The sequence below is a fragment of the Strigops habroptila genome, chromosome 7 (assembly GCF_004027225.2).
Source record: "Strigops habroptila isolate Jane chromosome 7, bStrHab1.2.pri, whole genome shotgun sequence".
NCBI lineage: Eukaryota > Metazoa > Chordata > Aves > Psittaciformes > Psittacidae > Strigops > Strigops habroptila.
The window spans coordinates 65,048,391-65,066,266 of record NC_044283.2 but is presented as its reverse complement, the minus strand read 5'-3'; the positions used below and the strand labels follow the sequence as shown (position 1 = coordinate 65,066,266).

The 17,876-nt window shown below is 39.0% G+C and overlaps 1 protein-coding gene across 3 annotated transcripts in view; it reads right to left on the bottom strand.

Annotated features, from left to right (window-relative positions):
• The window catches only part of TBC1D9 (TBC1 domain family member 9), a 51,719-nt gene that overhangs the window by 4,857 nt on the left and 28,986 nt on the right, over positions 1-17,876 (bottom strand). For 2 of the 3 annotated variants that reach the window (XM_030492400.1, XM_032920061.1), the window contains exons 7-17: positions 17,567-17,773; positions 15,727-15,900; positions 15,125-15,275; positions 13,645-13,859; positions 11,657-11,774; positions 10,402-10,687; positions 9,137-9,266; positions 6,588-6,686; positions 6,399-6,467; positions 4,855-5,095; positions 906-971 (exon numbers count right to left, since the gene is read on the bottom strand). In XM_030492400.1, the coding sequence (XP_030348260.1) occupies positions 906-971; positions 4,855-5,095; positions 6,399-6,467; positions 6,588-6,686; positions 9,137-9,266; positions 10,402-10,687; positions 11,657-11,774; positions 13,645-13,859; positions 15,125-15,275; positions 15,727-15,900; positions 17,567-17,773 (1,756 nt within the window). The remainder of the gene's footprint in view (positions 1-905; positions 972-4,854; positions 5,096-6,398; positions 6,468-6,587; positions 6,687-9,136; positions 9,267-10,401; positions 10,688-11,656; positions 11,775-13,644; positions 13,860-15,124; positions 15,276-15,726; positions 15,901-17,566; positions 17,774-17,876) is intronic. The other variant, XM_030492401.1, reaches the window with a different exon arrangement.

Here is a 17,876-nt window from a genome sequence, read left to right as displayed (position 1 = left end):
AAACTTTCTTCTAGCTGGAAACAGTCTGTCATGATTTGACATGAGCTTACAGGTCCCTAAATACCAGAAGCTGCATTCTTTAAAATGATCTCTTCTGTTACGACTCAATAAAATTGTATTTGTTTCTAGTTAGATTAGTAAATCACTGAAGCCTACTTCCAGCAAAGCCAGCTGGGACACATGTTCAAAACACATGAAGGTGAATGTTCTCTCAGAACTTTTAGATACCTTTACCAGAGGATGGGTTGCAAGATACGTAAATCACAGATTCAGTGAGGACATCAATAGGTTCTTTATGGCACACGTGTGACAAACCAGCCAGATAGTTCCAGGACATAATTTTTTTCAGGCACAAAACTTTTTTGAGATGTTTCCACCCCTTCTCCAACCTAACTGCCTTTCTCAGTTAGCTGAGTGCAACAGTTTGTACAATTCCCTGGAAAACACATCTCCGAAATGATCTGGAGCTTCCCTCAGCAAACATTTCAATCAGCCCAGAGGGGAAACCGCAAAGAAAGCCTGAGGACAGAAACGAGTCGCCAGGGCACACAGGAACATTTTAAGCTAGATTCACTGTTAAATAAAGTGGATTATGGTAAGAAATCCATAAGTTGAAGAACACTGTATTTGTTATGCATGGGGGAAGCCACCAACCCCAGGTAAAAAGACAAGAAACACATAGAGGTGGCCTGTTTGTGGCTGAAGCAATAGAGGACCGCATGAGTGCTTGCAGACTTCCTAAATCTGTGCCTGGTTATGGCAGAAGCTCTCATTTTATTGCTCCATAAACAGCTACAATAATTCCCACAAATTAATTTTTAATTGGGAAAGCTAGGTGATAAACAACTCTGCTCCAAATTTTTGTTCTCAACAAGACAATAGCTATTTTAACATCATTTACTTACCAGGCAAAACATGCATTTTATACAGTAGCTTCAGCTTCTCTGTAAGATCTCCATGGCACGCTGCACCTAAACAGCATTATATACAGTACATTAATACTCAGCATTCAATTCTATTTATTATTGCTACAATATTTTGTTTTAGAAGCTTCTACACTCACTCTGGGAAGAACTGTACTCCCTTTATGGCCCAAGATCACAAGGCAGCCACTTGACTTCTAAGATCACACAATCCGCAGTAGAAATAGCAAGAGAACACAGACCAACTTACCCTGAATTTTGTACTTCAACCTTAGATCCTTCTTTAAATGTCTACTCTCTAACACTCAAAAATAATCTATGATCATCACACTGCCACTCAAATAGGCCTCCAGCTGAAAGTTAAGACCATCTTTTTGTGGGGACTTCAAAATTTCTTATCCGAGGATCCAAAAAACATCACAAGATTTAGAACATCAAGATATTACTAAAAAAAAAAAAAATATATATATATATATATATATATATTTTTCCAGTAAGTAGCATCAGTTCTCACAGCTACAGCTTAGCCATGGCCTAAACTGATGTTCTGGCAATGCTGTCTAGTGACTTATCCACCTCAACCCCTGTTCATTTCTGGTCTATGCTACAACTAGCTGTATGAAATTCTAGCGGTCTATCGTAGCTCCTCTTTCCACTTAATTAAATGGCTATTGATTAATTTTGAAGTAACAAAATAACTGATAATCAGACTTGTTCATAAATCTTACTTGTTATGATAAGTAATTCATAAAAAAACCTTAATTAATTAGGTTATGCAGAGATTTATTTTACCTTACAGGCTACTGCGTCAACTTATGCAAACTACAAAGTGTGGTTTGGCAAATGCTAACAATCACAGTCTGCTGGTAAAGCTTAACACTCCAATAAATACAGATATTAGACCACAGAATTGAGTACATTTACATTAGCTATTTTGCTTTCAACTTGGTTTTTTTTTGAGGCCCTTTCGCCCTCAAAATATACATGAATGAAGACAACAGAACACAGGACAAGCCTACAAAAAATGCTACCTGCACTCTTCTCAGAAACAATCCTCTGGGTCTCCCCCAGGAGACGTCAGAAGTTTTACAAAGTGAAGAACAGCCTACTGGCAATTTACAGGAACTGCCTGACAGTTAGCTGCAGTGGGCTACCAAAGATATGAGACTGATGCTGTGTTAAACAGTAAGAAAAATTCAGGCTACATTCATAAAGACAGCATCTGGTACACATGCCCCTATTACGGAGAGTTAGGAGAGACCTTTGCATGGGTGGATACCTCAGCTCAGGCCATTTTGACCTTCATGCTGCAGTACAGGGACAATTTCATAGGAGGGCCTCGAGAATTTGGTGGCCTCCTGCACAGCCCCTGCATCCCCAAACAGCAAAGCAGACGACCCTGCTGAAGGCCTGTGAACAGCACTGGCAGGTGGTAAGACCATTCTTAGTCCCAGCCAGAAATACTTCCTTCCTGCACTCTGGACCCACAGGTCTTAAAACCTTCAACAACTTTCAGCAAGTCTTGTCTTTTGCAGTATGAGTCTCAGATGATGCATCGACAGTTCTTAGCCAGGAGTTTTAAACTTACTTCGCAGTGAGAGAAGAAACCTTGCTTGGAAGAGAGCAAGACTACACCCTTTGAATCTTTCTACCTGAAACAGCAACAGCGAAAGCTGTCACCATCAAGCTGTACCCAGTGTCCTCACACATGCCTACTCTTCACTGAGGGCTTGACCAGCACCTGCCTTTTCATGGCACAACTAGGAACAACCTCCACTGAGCTCCCTTTCTGACTGTTCTCCTTGTGTCAAACTATGCAGATGTCAAGTCTTTTCTGGGCAGCTGACTTCTTTAAAAAGCTTTCAAGCTATGCCCCAGTGGGCTTAGTTTCTGAAAAATGTGGTTTCGCAGAATGAGCAGTTTTGACAGTTTAGCCCATTGAAGATTTTAGTTCAGTCATGTTTGCTTATAGCCACATTTGTGCATTTTACATTCATTTCTGTTCACAGTGCTCGACACTGTTCCTTATTCTTACCACTCATTATTTGTTATAAAAAATGCTGTCTTAACCAGTAACTGCATCCTGTAAGCAGCAAGAGTTAATCTATTGGTCATGTCTCAAAAGGCCATTAAGTGCTACCTGACCAACAGCCCCTCAAATACAATTCAGCATCACAGGAAGCACTGGGGTTTTGGGTGGTGTGAAGGGGAGGTCTGCAATCAGTTTTGTTATCACATAACTTTTGTACCTGCAAGACAATAGGTGTTACCACTGCTGTACAGAGGTTTCCATGCAAGGCTGCATTTGGAGCCCTAATGCTTAAAAACACTGGTACAAAAGGTTGCTGAAAGGCAGATTGGGAAACCTTTGTTCTCGCAAAAGGATAAAAATATAAAGCTGGAGGAAATGCCAGGTTGCCATGAAATAACACATAACAGATGGTGAAATGTTGGTCACTTACAGGGAATAATTCCTGCTATATTCAAAAAAGGGGTGGCCAGCTCCTGCCTCGCATTTGCTTCTTCATGTTAATCCTGGGGCTTGCACATTCCTTTTGTTGTGATACTGACTTCTATGTCTTGAAATCTTGCTTCTTCAAGACTTACGTGTGCCATGATCTCCATTAACAACATTCAGCCTCCCTATCTGACTTGACCCTCAACTTTCTCCTTTTCAGGTGACTTCCTCAAAAGGTCAAAGGAGGTAATGCAGGTTGAAGGAGGTGATCCTGCCCCTCTACTCTGCTTTCATGAGACCCTGCTTGGAGTACTGTGTCCAGTTCTGGTGTCCTCAACATAAGAAGGACATGGAGCAAGTCCAGAGGAGGGCCATGAGGATGATAAGGGGGCTGGAGCACCTCCCATATGAAGACAGGCTGAGAAAATTGGGGCTGGTCAGCCTGAAGAAGGCTGCGTGGAGACCTCAGAGCAGCCTTCCAGTATCTGAAGGGGGCCTACAAGTATGCTGGAGAGGGACTCTTCCTTAGGGACTGTAGTGATAGGACAAGGGGGAATGGGTTTAAACTTAAACAGGGGAAGTTCAGGTTAGATCTAAGGAAGAAGTTCTTTACTTCTGGAAGCACTTGAACAGGTTGCCCAAAGAAGGGGATAAATGCTCCATCCCTGGCAGTGTTCAAGGCCAGGTTGGACAGAGCCTTGGGTGACATGGTCTAGTGTGAGGCATCCCTGCCCATGGCAGGGGGGCTGGAACTAGATGATCTTAAGGTCCTTTCCAACCCTAACCATTCTATGATTCCCTCCTGCTCTCTCTCTTAGTCTGCAGTCTTGGCTATTGATTCCAGAAGTAATATAGGTGGTACCTTTCACCGAGGTGCAATACCTTCCCCTCACACAGGGACACATATATGTGGGGTGTCAGCAGACTTCTAAAGAGAAGCGCTTTTCTTCAGGGGCAAACAAAACTAGCATCCTCATTCTATCCTTCCCCTATCTCTTATATGCGCACATAAATTTCTCAAAAGTCTTCTTCCTGAACAACAAACAGAGCAAGAACATCATACAAAAGACTTTCCCAAAGGAAATACTTTGATTAGAAGTAATCACACCATTAAGCAAACAAGTTGCAAGTTATTTTCATGTTAAGAGTTAGTGGTCAGGGAAATCCTCAGACCCTAATGGATGTGCAGTTCACACGTGGGCTTGTCCCTGTGTGATATACCACTGGCTAACGTAGATGCACCTATTGAGACCAGCCTAAACCCCAGTGGGAACCACTGTCACAGGCATAATAAAATGTGCTGAACGGCAGCATGAACAGCTCTTAAAATAAAGGTGACTTATGCAAATTAGCATATGTCAAACTCATTATCTGAGAGCTAATATAACATCTGTGTTTCTGTAGGACTGGATTCCCTGAAGAAACAAACTGTTTTGGTCAGATTATATTGAAAGTGCTGTAAATTCTCCTTACTTAGCCCAGAGACGAATTCACGGAAGTTGATGAGCAGGTCTCCGTTTTCATCAAGAAGCCTGAATAAGCGTGCAGCTAATACATCTGAATGAGTTCCACATGCCCAAGGAAAAAGGAGAGCAAACATCCCCTTGAACTGCTCAAAGTCAATACGGTACTGCTCCAGATAAGGCAGACTGGGATCATGCCGGTCAATAGCATTGCTGTTTCCTCCCCAGTAGCAGCTAGTCAGATGTTCTGCCTGAACAGAAGGCAAATGCTCTGTAAACAACTCATTGCTATCAATGAAAAAACCCACAAAAATCCACACACAACTCATACACAAACATGATTAAAACAACACAAGACTAGCAGATATATTTCCATCTACTTAGCCCTTGCACTTCTACAAGAAGTTTCTCCTCTAACCAGCAAAAAAAGACATCCCTCTACAGATAAGAGAAAGCAAAACTTTTCCTGCCTCCCAGGCAGCAGAAACATGAAATACCTGTTTTGAACAGAGCAGTAAGCAGATGTGACTTGCATACATAAACATGTTGTATACACATACACGAAGCTCATTGTGCTTAATCGCCCCCTTCAGCCTCACTACACAGGCACATCAGAAAGGGGACTCTCATGAAATAATTTTTGTTGAACTGTATAGTTCAACTGTTTTGTAGAACTCTAAAAATACTGTATAACATCCTACTCTTTCAGTCTTATTGAATTCAGTGAAAGTTCTGAAGCTGATTTTGGTAGAATCTAATTCAAAATAATTCAGAAGCTTAGAGAAAGAGATCCTAGCACTGCACAGTGATCAGCTGGAGTGAACTGTCTGAGTCGGTCTGACCGATTCCATGGAGGACTGAAAGAAGGTACTGCAGGATTTGGACAATTTTAAGACCTGATATTACAGATGGAAAACTGAAAGGAAAGAAATTCTTCATGGTATGCCAAAAAAAATCTCTGTTATAACAAAAACAGAGGAAGAAAGTATCTTGTTTTAATGCACTGTGAAAATGAAAGTAAAGCATTTTAACCCAACACCTTTAAATTTATGGATCTAATGGTATTGCTGTATAATCAAGCTACAGAGATGTACTACTTTGTGACACTAAATTTCCATGTAATACAGTATACATTAAGGCATTAACAATGGCAAAAATCAGCTATTGTGATGTGGAAGTATTAACTGTCTGAGATCATAGAATATAGGTACTTCTGTGCTAAATTCTGAAACTTAGGTCAGGCAGAGAGAGACCTGCATACGTTTGTAAAGACCAATCAAATGCCTCTGTCTGTGCACTTGTTCATTATAATAGATTTTATCAGTATAATTCATTTTTTCCATGGACAAATAATTCACTGAATTACTGATTGCCTGAGCTTTTAAAGACTGGTTGGTTTGGGGTTTTTTTGTATATTCAATCATAACAGCTAATTTAAGTTTGTATTAAGATACCTTTTAGTAAGTAACTCACAGACTCAACCTGGTCTTTAGAAAAGACACAGTCCCATACAAAAACATTCGCATCATCTTATCTTCACTTCACAAGCTTTACCTTGAAAAGAGCATAAAGTTCCTCCAGTTCATCAATAGTAAAAGAAGTCTCCGTCACAATAGTTCGTACCTTTTGAAACACAACATTACCAGTTACAGATTTGAAAACCATGACTCATTGAAAAGCTAATTTAAATTTCAGAAACTGGCTGGCTTTAATCTTTGCAAAGAACATTACTTCAGTACTTACCACATTGCGCTTTGTAGTATCTTCAAGGGTTTGGATAACTTTCAGCCTTTGTTTGAATCTCATTTGTTCAATCAAATCTGCTCGGATACTTCCAAATTTCTTAAAAGACAAAAAGAAGTGCAGCACAATCTGTGTATTAATATTTGGAATACTCATAGCTTGCCTTTTATGTACTTGAGAAATTAATTTAATTATACCAGAAATAGTGTATTTTAAAAACCGCTGTTAAGGCATTTTTCTAACACATGACAAAGGCATTTTTCTAACATATGACAAAGTTATGAAGACTTTAGGAATGTATCGTAAGATTTTATTTTTCCCAATACCTTAATTTAATTTGAAAGGTCTTCATTAAGTTACAAATCATCACATTTCAAACCATAATCTCAGTGGTTACAAATTCCTTCCTTGGCAAACCTCTAAAAAAACCCTTCTGCAGAATTTTATTTCAGCTTGTCCTGGAATATCTCTTAATTACTAAAGAGAGAGAAGATGTTTAGACTAATTGGACCTCTAACAGCTGAGGCAGCACCACAGTCCTTACATTCATTAGATCTGAAACCAAGCACCAAGAATGCAACTTCCACTAGGAAGAAGATTCTCTAAAGTGCCCAAGCCTTATTTTCAGAAGTTTTTTTTCACAATGCACATAACAGTCAAGGAGCTCTGGTATATACCACAGAAACATCCCAGGGGAAACCTATTAAGAATAATATTCCATGTTTTCATATGTAGAGGAATGCCTAATCTCTAAGATTTATTTTTGATAACTATAAGTAGAAGGTTTTTGCCATCAAGAAAACACTTGTAACATACTTAGAAATGCACAGATGACCAGCAGGAACAACAATACCAGACAAAGTATGCCATATGTAAAACTAAAAGGGGGTGAGGCAAGATACACTTTCATACAGGATGGATTTCTATTTCCAGTGTAAGTGCATCTACATAGCAGGTCATAATTTGCTAGCACAATCTTGTGTGATCAAATTAACACTAAAGCTGCGTTCATCTGTAAAGCTGTGCACCTGTATCATGTACCTCAGGAGTAAAATGATGTTTCATGTACCTGGAACATTTTGCGAATCAAGAAGTCTTTTGAAAACAGTGGTATCTAGATAAAACATCCATCAAGCACCACAGAGGTCACAAAACCTTGGAAAGAGAGGTCTTTTGCGGCTGTCAGGCCACATCCATTCCAGCAAACAAGGCTTATGCTCTGGTCTGGAGGCCAAAGGAGATGGTCTGTTTACATTCATAAACCAAACTCATGTAGCCTACAGAACAGGTAAGTTGCATGCAATTACCTTCTGGGAATGGTCCCTCACCAATTTTTATTTTTTTCTTTTTAAATAATCAGATCAGCCAATGACTCTCCTGAAATGAGTTCTCTCTTTGCTACTAGCTCCTGCTTTCCTCATAGTTCTTTGCTCCCCATGCGATTCGTTTTGCCTAATTTTACTGGAGTCCAGCTGGTTATTTCTCTAGGAGCTACAGGATTCTGTGCTGCATAAGCCCCCAAAAGACAGACTGGCTCTGCGTGGAGTCAGGTTATTCGCCTGAAAGCAGTTAAGCCAATACAAGCTGTCTTCATGATAAGAAAATCAGAAAAATACAAGGGAAACAAGAATTTCACATACACATCCTGATCCTCATTCTAACATTGTGTGAAGAAGGACTATACATCTGACTTGATTCAGTTTGCCCTTCAGTGTAGAATACACAAAGGATTACCTACTTCCTTGTTAAATAGGTATCATGTTATTAAAGCAAGGAGGTTTTAGGGACATAGGAAGTGCCTCTGAAGCAGCTATCATATTGCTAAGTATGAATCTACATCCTGAACTAAAAATACTAATTTATCCTGCATGTCAATGGAAGGAAAAAGGGAAATTAAAAACAATAACTCCTTAAAGTTATTCTTTAATTTTTACTAAAAATTACTATGTCAATGTAATCATCAGGGGTACTTTAACTGATGGCTTATTTTTAAAATTTAAGGACAATGAAACTGCTTTGCAAATTTTAGGGGTTTTTGCAGGCTTTGTCCTGTGCTTTACAGATATGAGTTGTTACCAGCTCCTTTCACATGAAGTATTTTTAGTTTTGGTTACAATACAGAAACTAGTGGCCTAGAAGCTAGTGGTCAGAACCAGTACTTGCTGAAAAAAGCAAAGGTAAAAAGAGACAAAATTCCTTTGATAATAGAAAGATCTTCTGAAGTCATAAAGATTTAACTAATACTTCACTTTGGAAAAACATGAAAAAGCTTATTTGAATTACAAGTTCAGCATATTGTTTGTAAATCACCTTTTGGTTGTGGGCTGCTCTCATTTGATGTTGCAGGCTTCTACATAAAATAACTCCAATTAAAAGTTTTGGTTAAGAGACTCAGCCCTCTTCCCTGCCCCATTTCAGACATCTGAGATGAGCCTGTATTTCTTTTATGTTCTTTCTGTGCCAAGCAAAGCCAAACTACAGAGTACCAAATGCCTCTAAAGTAGAAGTAGTGTGGGCTGGCAAGTTCCTGTTAAGAAATCCTATCCTACCTCATATGAAGACCTGATTAGTCTGAAGATATCCACCTCAGGATAAGGCTCTACATCATCACTGAGTAGTGAGTGAAGATGAGGAATGGGTGGAAGAGTGCTGTCCTTATTAGTTACGCTGTCCAAATATCTGGTGTGGGAAGAAAAGAAAAATAACTGAGAAACCCAAGATTCATTTGTACCCCCTCCCTTCCAAGGGTTAATAGAATAAGGGTTACATATAGATTATTAAATGTAAAAATGATCGAGCCGCTCTACTAATGAACTACATGACTTTTGACATCAGGAATTTCACAAATCCTAACACTGTTTTTTCTCAAAGAGAGCTAAGGTAACCCTGGTAATTCATTATCCTTAATAAGAAACAGCTCGAACACAGCTTAGCCACAAATGAGTGGCTTATTGAACAGCTTTGATGCTTCTGGCTGTTTAAACATGCTAAAGGAATTACGATACCATGGCAACAAGGGTCAGTGTGCTTCAGTCTACATAACCCCCTGTCCTACTACTGCCCAACTTTGCTGCAAGGGGCTTTAAAGGGCTCGTTCCTTCCATCAATGCAACTGCTGTAAATCATCTGTCTTCTACCATGCAGCTGCAGAACACTTAAATCCTCAGCAATCACTGGGGCTTATTTCAGAGAAAACACAACCACAGTCTTCTTTAATCCCCAAGAAATTAAAAACAGTTTAGTAAGGCTATGCTAACGAAACTTACTAGGAAAAAGATTCCAAAGTTTCAGCAGCAACTTGAAAACTAAACACTACTCCAAACTCAAGGAAATCAGAGGTTACACTCATCACTCTTCATTTGTACTAAACAACTCCATTTATCAGCCTCCTATTTCATCGAAATCTATTCATACAAGAGCCTACCTAATTCTTCTGAGTTCTGTTTAGTCCATTCCCAAAACAATTTCCCTTGAGATCAAGGCTTTTTCTCAGTGTTATTTAAAAGGTAGCAGGCAAAAGATGAAGTAACAAAAACCATGTAATCAAAATAATCAAGCAAATTAAATTTCTATAACCAGGTCTGGGAAGTTTACTTGAATGTCTTGAAAGAAGAATTTTTATCTTATTGGTCACTTAACATTATTTTAAGATAATATAGAGTATCTTATATGGGTGAAAAGGGACTACAAATGTGTAAGATTTACATATACTGTACTTATTTCAATTTTGTATTTCAACATAGAAGAACACAAATCAGAAAAGTAAGCAAAAATAAACATAAAAGGAAGAGACTTTATTTTCTGTAATAAATACCTTCCCAAGACTGTCATGGCTTCTCCATCATCTTTACAGTTAAGCAGCTTGTCTACATTAGCATCGAGGACAGCGAGCGCTAATTGAAATATCACCTTTATTCCTTCACAGAAGAAACAATCCACAACCACCACTGCACTTTCAAATGGCATTACGCTGAGGAAAAGAGTGAGGAACCAGGACAGGGAAATGGTGGATATGACACCCAAGTCCTGCATGCAGTCATACAGCTGTGGAACATAGTCACGAGCCAACTCTTCAAAGACACCCTGATCCACCAATGCTCCTGTTGAAAATAAATGAGGTTGGATGTTGATTAATATGGGAGCAACTGACCACATCACCATTTAGGGGAGAAAAATATATACACATACATTCTCTTTACATATAAACATCAACACAAAACAAATACAATAAGAATATTCTACATGATGCTTACACACATTTTGTCACTTGCAGATAAACAACAAACAGATTCTATTCCACTACTGAGCTGGAAATACAAATTGAACTGTAGTAAGTTTTGTTTTAATTACACATTTCATAAGAGCTAACAGAGAGTCACTTTGGTCTAGCACCTACAGAAGTTATATGATGGCTTAGTACTTAACATTACTAATTAGAATAAGACTTCTCAGCATCACCTGTTGGTGGAGGCCAGGGTGACTGTGAAGGTTTGGATTTGTTTCAAGAGAAACATATCTATGCCATAACATCAGTGTCTTAAGCAGGCCAGGAAGAATAATTTCTAAGGCTGAATGAGTATCTCAAGCATTTGTGAGCTACAGTAAAGACCGTTTCCATGATAAACTGAAGGGCCATTCACTTCCACATACACAAGGAAACTGTCATCTGACAACAATAGCTTTCAGATAACTTGTGCCCTTTCAACCAGAGATAAAACAGGCATAAAGACTCCTACTGCAAATTGCCAAAGCTCCTGTTTCCACCTTACTTTAATTAGATAACTGGATCACCTGAAATTCAAATTTTAGCCTCCCATCTCTTTTTTTATTTACTTTAAGCCCACTTCAGAATAACATCTAATCCTAAGTAAGTGAAAAAATTATTGAGCATCACAGTAGCTGTTTCTGGAATTGCTTCTATACTCCTGAGCAAACTGTCTTGCCACTAGCATTCACAGTTGTGTCTATGCCACACGTACCTCTACCCATACGCTTGTTTCAGTACCAATAATAGCAATTAATTTGGTTAATTTTTGTACTGTAATTCTAGCAAATTTCCCATGACATACCAACAACTCTTGTGTTGTAGTAGTCGGGCAGCATACGTTCACACAGAGCCACCAGCAGCCAAAAAGCCTCCTCCTCTTTTGCATAAAGGAGGAGTACCGAAGTGACAATATTCATAGCCTAAAAGAGAAATATAAATTACTAGACCTATTTATTCAGTATCTAGCACAGTAACTGGGCAGATAAGTGGCTACTAAGGTTAGGAAACTAGCTACATCTCCCCTTGCAGACGCCAAATTGTTCAAGTAATTTCCTGTAAAAACAGCAGATGGGGTTTTCTCAGTGCTCAAAGGAAGGCTTAAAAAAGTCTCAAATAAACCACAGAACATTGTTAGGCTTTTTTGCTAAGAGGAAAAAAAAAAAAAGAGTAAAATCAAGATCTCTTTCATAATAAAGGGCCTACTTAGGTCTGCAAACACCCAGTTACACTGATATTCTGCCAATAGGTGCTCTTGGGGAATTTGGGTCCGATGCAGACAAAATGCCTCCTACAGCACTAACGATGGCCACTGCTGTACCACCCCTTGCAGAGGCAGTCTGCACTCCCCATGCTCTCTGCTCCTATGAAAAGGTCGAGGAACAGCATCTGTGTGCTCAGCAAATGTCTGTAATAGTGTCAGTCATGAATAATGAGAGCACAGTGAAACAGAAGCCTCTTGCTGTTGCTTACTCTCCATGTTTGACTGTGTGCACAACAGGTTTTTATGGCCTGTTTCACTCCATTTCAAATATCACAGCATTGTGCAGTGACCTCTGAATTGTTTGCTTACAGCCTTTGACTAGACCTCTGCTAGTCTGAAGAAATGAAGTATTTCAGTATCATTTTCTTCTCAGTTTGCCTGCTAAGGAATTAGCTGCTCATTTCAGATCCTGTAACATTTTAAGACTCCAGCTTCATCATTATCCATTTGAAACAGCAACTGAGGTTTCAACTGAAACTCAGAACAACGTTACAACTCTGTCAAAGTCTATGCTATTCCTTCTTATCTTGTTTCCTATGTATGAAGTACTTCAGCTCCTGAATTGTCACTGTAACTGTGAATCAGCATTTTGAATGCCACAGACCAAGTCCCAAGGCTATTAACAATTACTGTGACAGCTTTAGGAACCAGAACCACAGTGTCTTTCTACTGTTGCTGTTAAACAACCTTTACAAAAAGTTATTGTAGCTATCACTTCGTATTGTATGTGTTATTAAATAGTTTACGATGGAATCTGTTGGAATTGCTTGCACTTACTGGTGGTGTATCTAGGAGTCTTAACAGTCAAGACATTAATCAGGGTCATGAATTCAAGTTCCCATTTTGCAAAAACAGGAAGGAAGGCAAAAAAGGGGCCCATGCAATAACTCAAAGTTACATAGCAAGAAAGAATGATTTGGGACCAGGAACTAATGTGACCTGAATCACAGGCATAAGAACTCCAAAAGCATGCACTGGTCAGCATTAACTCTACTGATAAATGGTTGCGATGCACAGGGACAAAGTATCTTCTGGGGTGCCTTTTTTTCTTTCGTTTTGTTTTGAATGATTGAATAGCATAAGTAAAAAGAGGTTCTGAAGGGTTATTACAACTAGTATGTTAAATAAGTAGGTAAAAATTTAAGGTTGAACAATTAAAGCTGGAGGGTTTTTTCTGCTTAAAGAAAGGGTTCATTTGTCATTTTCTGTAGATACACTTCAGGACAGCTCTGTTGTTATCTTCTGTCCCGTCTCCAGATTAATGGGCAGAAAATATGCTTACATAAAACTATGCACATCTCAGCACAAGCTGCTAATAATTTTGTTAGGAGTAGGTCCTTGTGTCAAATTCCTCTGACCTCAGCATTACTGTAATTCTGCAGCACCAAGGCTCTACCTGACAGTATTATACATGTATGTATCTGTGTACTTTACACAGCCAATACTCATGTACCTGACCGAAGAAACAGGAGTATAACGAAATAACTGGAATTCCAGAAACTGAAGGAGTGCCAAGGTATTTCAATTACCTGACAATATCCTATGTTTGGATTTCTAAAAGCGTAAGCTGTCAAGACTCTCCTTAGAGCAGCAATACCCATCTCATTCTGGAATGCAGGGTGTTCTGGAAGGGAGCGGTGCAGATCCCTCTCTATCTCTTCTGTAGCAAGATTATACTTCCCCATTGATTTCTCCACCAGGTCCTCATAATAGCCAGGATGAGTGGCCATTTCATTAATGGCTCCTAGGAGTGGGAGAACAGTATTAAAACCCAAAGAAGAAAGCAAGGGTTAGCAGATACGGTATCGCAGCAGAATGATCTGCTATCCTTTCATCTTGGACGCCACCAACAAGCACTTCGAAAGCAAACATGAGATGTTATTTTTGTAATGGTGATTAAAAAAACCCTGACGTGCTTAGGTGATTGAGATACTATCCCTTCTTGTTTTCTCAAGGCATTTTACAATGAAATTAAGAAAAAAAAAAAGAAAAAGGAAAAATATAAAGCCTCTCTCTCTTTCTGCTAGAATGAAACAGGAGACATGAAGAACAAACCAGCTGTGTAGTCACGCAGTATCATGAGCTCTCTCTGCAGCTGGCTGTGGGTGTGATTATCCTACATAACTCAAAATATGCCTCAGAGAAAGCTACTTGCCCTGAGGAGGGAGTATATTAATGCTTGGTTGCAGAAAGTATGACATCTCAGTCAAAAAGCAAAAGATAGGAACTCTTGAGCTCTATTCCTCCTTCTGAAAATGACTCTTGTCACCTTGAGTGGGCCACTCAGCTTGTCTTAGCAATGCTATCAGAGCTGCCATGAATTTCACTGCTGACTTTAAAACTTCTCTGGAAATTAAAATCTCAGCAGCAAAGGAAATCAAGCGTCAGCAGCAGAAAGTAGTGCATATGGAAAACACTAATTATACATACACCATGAAAATGGGTCCAAACTAGCTATTAATCAGACACAGGCCAGATCTGTGTATTCCTGTGTGTATTTGCTGAAAACATTTGTTTAATGCCCAGCAGCACAGACAACACGTACAAAATTAAGCATTATTAGGGAAGAAATATTATTAAAAAATTATTAGAGAATTATTTAAATAAAGATAGTGGTTCCATGTAACATGTTTAGACTTCAGAATTCCTTGCAACAAACTTGCTGTGAAGGCCAGAAGCTTAATTGGATTCAGAAATGATTTAATATATGGGAAGTAGGCCTGCTGCTGGTTGTCGAACATCTAGAGGCCCCCAGTCTGCTGGCTTCTGGTAACAGGATGTGTGTTCTGATTTTTTATATTCTTCCCTAATTTCCCTGTTTGAGAAAGGGTATTTACTGGTCTAAACAGATCTCTTACCTAAACCAGTCAGCTGCCTGTTAACAATCACAGCCTTGCTTGCTCCAAATATTTTTAGACACTTATCATCTGCACCTTTGAATATCTTTGAAATCCTTTCTTCCCTCACTTTTGCTTATATCCCACAGTCTCATTTCAAATGAATACTTACCTGAAAACAGTAGCCAAAGTTCCCCTCTCATGCTTTCTGGAATGCCCTTCAGCACAAGGTCTCTGGTTTTCTCTGTACGATACATACAAACTCCTTGGCCATATTCAGCAAAGTGAATCTTCCAGGCCTGCTCCTTCAAAAACTCTTTAGCCTAAGAGCAAAGAAATGCAGGCATAAGGATGCAGCTTCTCTTTCTAACACTGCCTCACTGAAAAGCTAAGTGCTAAAAAGCCTGCAATGTCCTAACTTCCCAAGTGAGCAAGAAATAACTTGGCCGCAGTCCAATCCTCCTCTTAACGGTCTGCCTCCTCCCATTTCTTAGTTTCTATCCCAGTAGACCTTGCTGTTAAAATAATATCGTTGAAGCAGTTGTACTTAAGAGCAGGCATAAAACCTCTCCCTGATTTACATCCAACTTTGCTTTTTTTGTGTAGTGAAATTGTTTGTACTGGTAAAATGACAGCATGTTCAACATTTCTGTGAAAAATGCTGCCTCTTAACTGCCTGTGGCAGAACGTTTCTGGGTCAGAAACATGGATTTTAAAGAACACATGATTTAACGACTTTTTCAGCCAAGTACAGCGCTCCAAGGTGTATTTTACCAGCTTGGGGTTGAACTCCTCTGGTGACCTCCGCCGATACATTGTCATTAAAGCTTGAGTTGCTGTTGGAATGCCATTATCATTGAGATTGAACTGTCGCTCTCCCTCAGACTCAGAGCTGAGGCTTTTATGAGGGCTGGCAGAAATTACACTACTTGATGATCTTGTAAACACCTGTAGAAAGCAGTCACAAGTAATAACAGACATGGGGCTTGAGCCAGAGTCTAGACTTTTCACCTCAATTTACTTCAAAATTTACTTCACCTCATTTTACTTCAATTTACATGCTAACAGCTAACAAAACCTGAGCAAATTAAGCCACCCAGGTACATACACAACATATGACAGCAGAAATTAAACCAGTTATAGAATAATTAAATTGTTTACAGTTTCTCAGTGCCCCCTACCCTGGAAAAGTAATCAAATCCTATCATTAGAATTGCTAAGGTAGTGTTAACTTGAAGCAGCCCTGGGCAATTAAGGCAGCTCCCTTAATCTCCTGTCAACATCATAGGACTGTTGACTCCCAGATGGCTCCTTGATTGTCCATAACGTAAGATTTAAAAATAACATACATTTTTGTGTTCACAGATGTTTATATCTGTATATGTTTATACAGACATATACAAAATAAACTATTTGTTCCCCTCACTTAAAAAAAAAGTTATACAGAAAATTCAACACTGACAAACTTCTCAAACAGCTTTGAAAATTTATCACAGTAAGATCTCATACAGCAGTTCACACCAAGTGCCTGAAATTGAAATTAGTTGCCATGCCATGTCTAGATATGTAGTCATATTACTAAACGTAATAATAATGCTTGCAATTATTAATTTATGTTTATAATTCAGTAGGTAGAATGCACAGATCCATTTAGGGCAAAAGGCAAGACAAAGTTTCAGCATTATACATATATGCATATGTGCTCTAGTAGACAGCTACACTTCCACACTAATTATACCTCACCATCAACACAGCAAGTAAAAAACTGACTTTTAAGATTAACATGGTGAACAGGGTAGGGCTAATTGGTACAAATCTAGGGTATGGCTTAGTACAGATTTGGAATGTGAAATGATACACCACCAAAGTCTTTTCTGCTTTGAGATTTGAACTCCTAAACTTTGTTGATTTTAACAGATCTGATGAGGTTGGAATATGAAGCATATTTTCATACATAAAACCTAGGAATTCAGTAGAAGCCAGGATATTCAAGGTGCCCGAGTAAAGTTTATCTAATCATATCTTTTAAGAACTATTTACTTTGCCTACGTAAATAGGGAGGTGGTTCAGAATAGGGCCATCTGATGCCTAGGTGAGAGTTGTTTTGTGAGTTTTTTTGTTAGTTCAAATGTTCCAAAGTTCGCTAGCACTGCACATGCAGACTCGCTCAGCTCAGTGAGATTTAGCAGCTAAAGTCTTGAACAAAAAGAAGTTCGTACCAACTGATAATTTCTTCAAATTACTAAAATTCCACAAGTACATTTTGATTTGGACAAGTCAACAGGTATTAAACAATATTATTCAATTAACCAGTTAGTGACGCTTTTCAACAAAATACACTGTAATTCCAGAACATGGTAGCAGGAATTAACAGTAGCTCCTCCACAGCAATGGCAATTGCTCTTAAGTCCCACACGAAAAAAGCAGATATCCTAGTCATAACATTTTAACTGTTCAGCTTAAGGAAGCTGAAGGCATTAACACAAAAGAGGAAACATTCCCCTGCACAGAGGTTTAGCTTGACAAAACTTACAAGGTTTTTTCCTGGCTTCTCTTTCCCCACACCAGTTAAAATCCCCTTCTTCTAGTAAACAATTCATGCTCCTCCACGTACCTCATCATCTGAGCTCATATAGCTTCCAGAAATATTTTTCTCCAGGTATATTTTTGAAGTGGTTTGTTGCAGAAAGTCTGAGATTCTCTGTACAAGAAAGTCTCTGTCTTTCAAGTTGGCAAAGAGGAATGTCATTCTGTTTTTCGTGCTGATTGATAACGGACTGGGCAACACACTGGAGCTGTCTGCCTTTTCCACTATCGTCACCTAGGGAGAAAAAGTAGCTACAGCTTTAGATCTTTAATTGAGTTGCTTGGTCTAAGAAATCATAGTAATACAATAAACCCATAACCCCTTCCCCCTTATGTCG